Source organism: Drosophila albomicans, chromosome 2R (assembly GCF_009650485.2).
Source record: "Drosophila albomicans strain 15112-1751.03 chromosome 2R, ASM965048v2, whole genome shotgun sequence".
Lineage (NCBI taxonomy): Eukaryota > Metazoa > Arthropoda > Insecta > Diptera > Drosophilidae > Drosophila > Drosophila albomicans.
This window is the reverse complement of record NC_047631.2, coordinates 12006770-12013356: the sequence shown is the minus strand read 5'-3', so window position 1 is coordinate 12013356 and position 6587 is coordinate 12006770. Positions and strand designations below refer to the sequence as shown.

At 35.5% G+C, this 6587-nt stretch overlaps 1 protein-coding gene across 1 annotated transcript; it reads left to right on the top strand.

The window, feature by feature from the left end:
- The first annotated feature begins 4684 nt into the window (after nucleotides 1–4684).
- On the top strand, nucleotides 4685–6323 carry LOC117576159 (putative odorant receptor 85d). Its single transcript, XM_034260734.2, has 3 exons — nucleotides 4685–5943; nucleotides 5998–6153; nucleotides 6211–6323. Exons 1-3 carry the CDS (start codon nucleotides 4894–4896, stop codon nucleotides 6265–6267), a joined length of 1263 nt encoding a protein of 420 aa, XP_034116625.1. The 5' UTR covers nucleotides 4685–4893; the 3' UTR covers nucleotides 6268–6323.
- The last annotated feature ends 264 nt before the right edge of the window (nucleotides 6324–6587 follow it).

Sequence of the window (6587 nt, the reverse complement as noted above, 5' to 3'; positions counted from 1 at the left end):
TGAATTTAAATTCAAAAATAAATAAAATAAATTAACGATTTTATATTATTTTATCTTCCCAACACTTTAAGATGCAGCTAACAAACAAGTTATGATATTCTAATAAAATTAAATAAAATTCTTTATTAGTAACAGGCAACAGGCTTTAATTTAATATTCATAGTTATGGGATTATTTGGTTTTTGTTATCAGATTTTTAATTTAAATAGACTTTAAATATATTAAAAGGGTATCTTCAAATAATATACTCCCTATATGTACTTCTATAGACCACGTAAAATGCCAATAAACTGCGAATGTGAAACTTTCAGCTCTTGTGCTCTTTTTCGCGCTGACTGGGAAAAAAGTTGGCCGTGTTTGCGAGAAACTGGCAAATGGGGTTCGTGTTCGTGTTTAAATTGTTAAAACAGACTTTATGCAGGTGTTGCTGCTACCTCTTATGCAAAATGAATGCGGCAATTATAGATGGCTCGATGTGTGCGTGTGCATGTGTGTGTGTGTGTGTGAGATATAAAAGTTATTTTGGCACGCAACGAAAATGTGTAATCAATTGTAATTAAGCGCAACAAACAAGTAAACCGAAGCAAACTGAACTGACTTGTCAGCGCCGCGCAGTATGCAACCGTTTTTTTCGCTTTTTCGCACTTAATATTTAAAGTAACTTTAGTTAATTGAGAGCAAGCGCAAATAGGGAGGAGGGGGAAGACTTTAAGAGAGTGAGCCAACAACTGAAATGGCCCAATGCCAGACAATGTTTGCTGAGATACGAATGAATACGAATGCACACACACTCACACACATGGAAAATGTGGGCCAACACACACACATAACACACACACATGGACAGAGACATAGACAGTGCGGCGTTATCATTGCATTGTTTGGTGTAACAATTACAGCAAAGCCCACAACAAATACAATACCAAGAGCATCGACAACAACAACAACAACAAGAAACAACATTTGGCACACATTCAAAATTGCCAGCAGCCAAAACAAGCATATTTCCCCTCACCCAAAAAAACATCCCCTTCCGACATCTTCTCCTTCCCCTATGCCATGTCATAAGTTTGTTTTTGATAATATGAAACAGAACACATACACTTGCAATTGTGTGTGTGTGTTTCTGTGGTTTTCCGGCCAACAAAAATAAGAAAAACAAATGAAGGTTTATAGGTAATTGCTTTGTTTGCATTTGCCGAAAGAGGAAACTGCAAAAAGTCTTAGGATAAATTTAACAATGCCAAATAAAGTACAAATTTCTATTTGTTGTACTATATTTATTTAGCAATTTAACAATATACCATTTGTAAGCAGAAGACATTAAAGAAATCTACGTAAAAGATAGCTAGCTTTAATTCTATATGTTGCCTGTATTCTAAATAAACTTTACTTAATAAAGATTGTTCAAATTATTTTCGCTGCTATCTAAAAATAGTTATCTTGCGAATCGCCATCAATAACTCATGAAGTCATCCAGGTAGTCGTGACACAAGAACGTGTTAATATAGTATAAATACCAAGCGCTATCAGATTTACAGTCCAGTTTTTAAACAGAAGTCTTTTTATAACCTCTTTATAACTAAATTGTACACAAATTACACAAGTAGCTGTAGTCATTATTTCACAGTTCTTTTGACAATTAGAGTCATCTGGCAACATTTAATGGCTATTAAATCAAGTGTAACGACATCAAATCTCTTCAACACCTGGAACTATAAAATTATTAAGATCTTGTATCGCAACGCTCGAAACCATTGAAATCAGTTGTATATGAAACCTTGAAGTGTTCACTTATATTTCGGATATGACGACTGTCAGTTTTTATATACTGCAGAACTTTCTGATTCGTACTTTAGCGTTTACTCCAACGCGACCATTATATTTGACACGATCTGAAGAAAAAGTAGTCGAAAATTTAGAACTGTACGAACCAGATGCGCTTCAAATTCCCGCAATTCATGTTACTGAGAAGTTTACTTCATTACCCGATAACATCGATGTTAAGAATCAACAAAGTTCGTAAGTTTAAATGCAATTAGGAATCTACTACCAATAAAAAATAAAAGATCCCTAAGCTCCGTAGTTGATTTGGAGCCTGTTGATGGCTATACACTTGGCATTCCAAGTAATCGGCGACCTGTTTTCCAACCGGCAACCCCAAAACGCAACTGTCATATTATCAAATGCCCAAAGTTCACACACGCCACCTTCGGCACTGACTTTAAAAAGTGCTACGAGTTCTTGAATCCGTGTTACTTGGCGGTTGCCAGCTGTGTGCGCTACAATGCTCAACTCCCTCGTAAGCTTATAAACCATAATTATAAAAAAAATTACCTTTAATTCGATATATTTTATACAGGTCTTAAAGTTGTCGAGAAGAGTCAATGTCATAACCTAGAGTCATAATTGCAATGTGCTGAATACCATATATTTTAAAAAAAACACTTACTCATAAATCAATAATATTAATTTTCCTGCCTGATTTCTATTTCACATAACTCAACATTAATCAATTATTAATTATATTAAGCTTTTTTTACTGCTTAACACTTCGCGGCTATTCATCACATTCTTTTTGATGCAAATTATTGTACGAGTTTATTTAATTTCATTTGAAAGAAAAACAAATGCACAAATTGACAAGTTCTCATGCACTTTAACTTGTCTATACAAATTAATTTAATTCTTTTCGTATTTTTTTCATAAGCAAATCCTTTTATTTAAATGAAATTTATTATTTAATATACTCATTGCTATAAAACACAAAAAAAAGGTATTTCAACAGTAAATCAATTTAGCGCTGAAAGGAAGCTGAGATTATTTGGACTTTTTGGATTTTTCATTTAGATTGAACATTTAGAAGCAGCCCCCTAATCATAGAGATTCCAGAGGATATCATGCAGTCACGCTCTTTTGTAAGTTTATTTTTTCTAGTTTTTTTTTATAAACAAAAGCCAACGTATGCGACAGTTTAGCTTTATTTGAAAGGTCAAAGCACATGTTAGCTTTATGATATACATAAAAATTCGAGGGTTAAATAAACAATATTTAATAGTGCATTGAAAATGGCAACTTTAAAAGAAATAATTAATAAAGCTACGCTCGAGTGGACTGACAGATATACCGAATAAATACACCAAACAAATACTGTACATTGTTCTGCGTAATAATAACAAATGCCGACAAAATGTTGTAGCTCTATACATGAGATATACGACCAAAAGGGACAGACTTTTTATATACGAATACGAATATATTCTTATATTATACATGGATTTCTGAAAACTTCCCTCGCTATTGCAAACCATCATAATAATTGAGAATTGAAAACGACAACAGTTGCTGAATCAACATTTAGTCTGAATATTGCAAACAATTTGATAAATTAATCCAGATTTTGTATAAAACAATCTCGCTATATAATGTGTACTTTCATTCTCACATATGTAAATACACAGACAAATACACTCGTAAAGCAGGCTCATGGCAAATGGAGAACAGAATTTACAATTGTAATTGCATATGAAAATAAATCTTAAATGACAATATGGTAATATAAATACACAAATGCACTTCATTAACGATGCTCTAACAAATGTGTTTCACACGCTGCTCACACACAAACAGATGCATATAATAATATTAAATAAGCAAACTCATTAAAATCAGGTCAAATTCACTTATCATAGCAGGATAAATTTACAACATCAGTCTGCTAAGTCTTATGAAAGTACGATGAAGTATTGTGCTTTAATTGGAAAATAAGTAAAGTAGAAAAACAAAGAAAATACCAAGTTGGATTTTGTAAATTGTGAGTGATTGATTAATAAATACTCTTTAAAAAGTTTACATTAAATTAGATTACGAAAAGTACAGAACTACAAATTAAATCTTTCATAAAACTATTTGGATTTTAAGCATATGAAATAAAAGATTTAGATGTACATTTTTTTTAAGTAAACTTAAAAATGAGATTACAAATTTCGAATGTAATCCGAGAGCTCCTCGTTGACTCTGTCGCATATTTACAGGGTATATGTAAGAGGTGACAGTGCAAGTGACTTTTATTTGCAGCAATCTGAGTCAGCTACATATAAGGCTCAGATGACAACAGCCCAGAAGGCAGTAACAATCATTGGCTTTGGCTACGGCTTTAGCTCTATGGCATTGGCTTTGACTTCGGCCTTAGCTTTTGCTTTGTCTCACGCAATGGGAAGGAGCAGGAGCAGAAGCAGCAGTAGTAGCAAAGCAAACCCATTCGCTATAGGAAGCCAGGCAAGTCAAATATAATGCTGTCACATGGCAACTGCACAAACAGAAGATACTCAGATAACTGACAGCACAATGCTGTGTTGTTCCAAGTTTCTCTTGCTATGAAATTAAACTTGGAAGCAACACAAATAGTGGAAGCAAAAGGCTCAACAAGGTCACAGGATGCCTCAACTACAATAAAAGAAACGAGAACTGACCTAATAAAAAAGCTAACTGCCTTAAAGCAAAATCGAACTAATATTTTTGTTGCATAATTAATTTATTTATTTGTATATTTAACTATCGTAAAATCATTTTGAAATCACTGCCTCGCAATGTCATCTATCGTTTTCCCAAATTCGAGTAGATTCAGTCGATTAATCGTCGAGCACTTAACTAATTGAGGATGTCATCGATTTCCTGGGGCTAATTTATTTCGACTTAGGCGCAATTAGACACGCCCATTCAGCCAAACAGCAAGCAACTGTTACTGTTCACAGGACCAATGCTAATTGAGAGATTCGTAGGCCTAATCAATTGGGCGTGGCTGTGGCTTCATAACTGTCAATTATCAAATCGTCGCTGGTCGCTATAAAAGCTCTTCAAGCTGCACACAACAATGCAGAGTACTCTACGAAAATGGTCGGAAAATTAGGGAGATACACGGAAACAATGGCGACCAGTGATAAGACCATCAAGTTGAAAAAGTTTTTTCAATTCGTAAACATCTTTTACTTATCCATCGGCATGGTAGCCTACGACACAGAGGAATGGAACAACAGACACACGCCAGAGGTGCGCAAGTGGACAAGTCGCCTGTTGAGCTGGATTTTCATTTGCCAAGTGCTAAATCTGAATTTGGTGCTCATCTCGGAACTGATCTATGTGGGATTAGCATTTGCCAGCGCCAACAATTTCTTGGAGGCCACCATGAATCTCTGTTTCATTGGATATGTGGTTATTGGTGTAATCAAAATACGTGACATTTGGTCTCAGCGATCTCAGCTGACGCTCGTTGTCGCTCAACTACAGCGACTACATCCAACGAATGCGGGAGAACAGGGCGAATACTTAATGGATAAATATCTGCGCGATTATCGAAAAGTTAGCATCTTCTATTTCTCGATGTATCTGGTGCTCATTTGGATCTACAACTTGTATTGGGTCTTCTACTATTTGGTCTACGATTTTTGGCTTGGCATACGCACCTTTAAGCGCATGCTACCCTATTACTGCTGGACACCATGGGATTGGAGCACCAATTGGAGTTATTACGTCATGTATTTTTCACAGAATTTGGCTGGACAAACGTGTGTCTCAGGTCAACTGGCTGCGGATATGTTTATGTGTGCTCTGGTCACACTGCTAGTCATGCATTTTAAACGCCTGGCCACACAGATCGAACAGCATGTGGCTGGGCAGCAGTCGCCAGCAAAAGATCTTACCTTTCTACAAAAGAACATCGTCTATCATCAACGTTTGCTTGTACTTTGCGAGGATGTCAATCAAATCTTTGGCATCTCATTGTTTTGCAACTTTGCCAGCTCATCGTTTATCATTTGTTTTATGATCTTTCAAATTACGATTGGCGGCAACATCGATACGCTGGTGATGCTGGCGTTTTTTCTCTTCTGCGCCATGGTGCAGGTATTCATGATTGGCAGCTACGCACAGCGTCTGATTAACGCAGTAAGTCGATATATAGAAGTGTGTTCTAATACAACTAATACAGCGTATTCATAGAGCCAACAAATCGGTCAAGCTGTATACAATCATGACTGGTATGGCGGTGAATTGCGCTATCGTCAAATGTTGATTCTTATAATCAAGCGTGCTCAACGTCCAAGCTATCTCAAAGCCAGCATATTTTTAAATGTTTCACTAATAACTGTCACGGATGTAAGCTATATGTTATGTATACTGTTTTTACTATTTTAAACGTATTTTCCTTTGCAGCTTTTGCAACTTTCATACAAGTTTTTTGCCTTGTTACGCACTATGTATGCTAAGTAAAAAGAATCAACATAGTGACGTAGCTTTCAGCTTTCAGTCATACTTCATAGTGCAAGCTTAGCTCTTAGCCTTTTTTTGGACTAAGCGTACGTTAATGTGCTTAGCAATTAGCTTTTGCAAATAGAACTCAAAGTGACAAAATGCTAAGTGATATGATGGTGATCAACAATATACAAATTTACATAGTTTTAAACGGCTTAATATGAGTTTAGCTCTATATTTTTATTTTATAAAGTGAGCAATGCTTTAGCTGTCCGTTTAGTTAGTAATGTGACTGGCAGCAAGTGCAAGTGAAACTGACAAAATGATTGGGGAAATGA

What these genes read in the sequence shown, in the direction of transcription:
- LOC117576159 (XM_034260734.2), top strand. Translation starts at nt 4,894, where the DNA reads ATGGTCGGAAAATTAGGGAGATACACGGAAACAATGGCGACCAGTGAT. An exon ending in CACAGCGTCTGATTAACGCA is followed by an intron (nt 5,944 to 5,997) that starts GTAAGTCGATAT and finishes GCGTATTCATAG; the next exon opens with AGCCAACAAATCGGTCAAGC. An exon ending in CACTAATAACTGTCACGGAT is followed by an intron (nt 6,154 to 6,210) that starts GTAAGCTATATG and finishes TTTCCTTTGCAG; the next exon opens with CTTTTGCAACTTTCATACAA.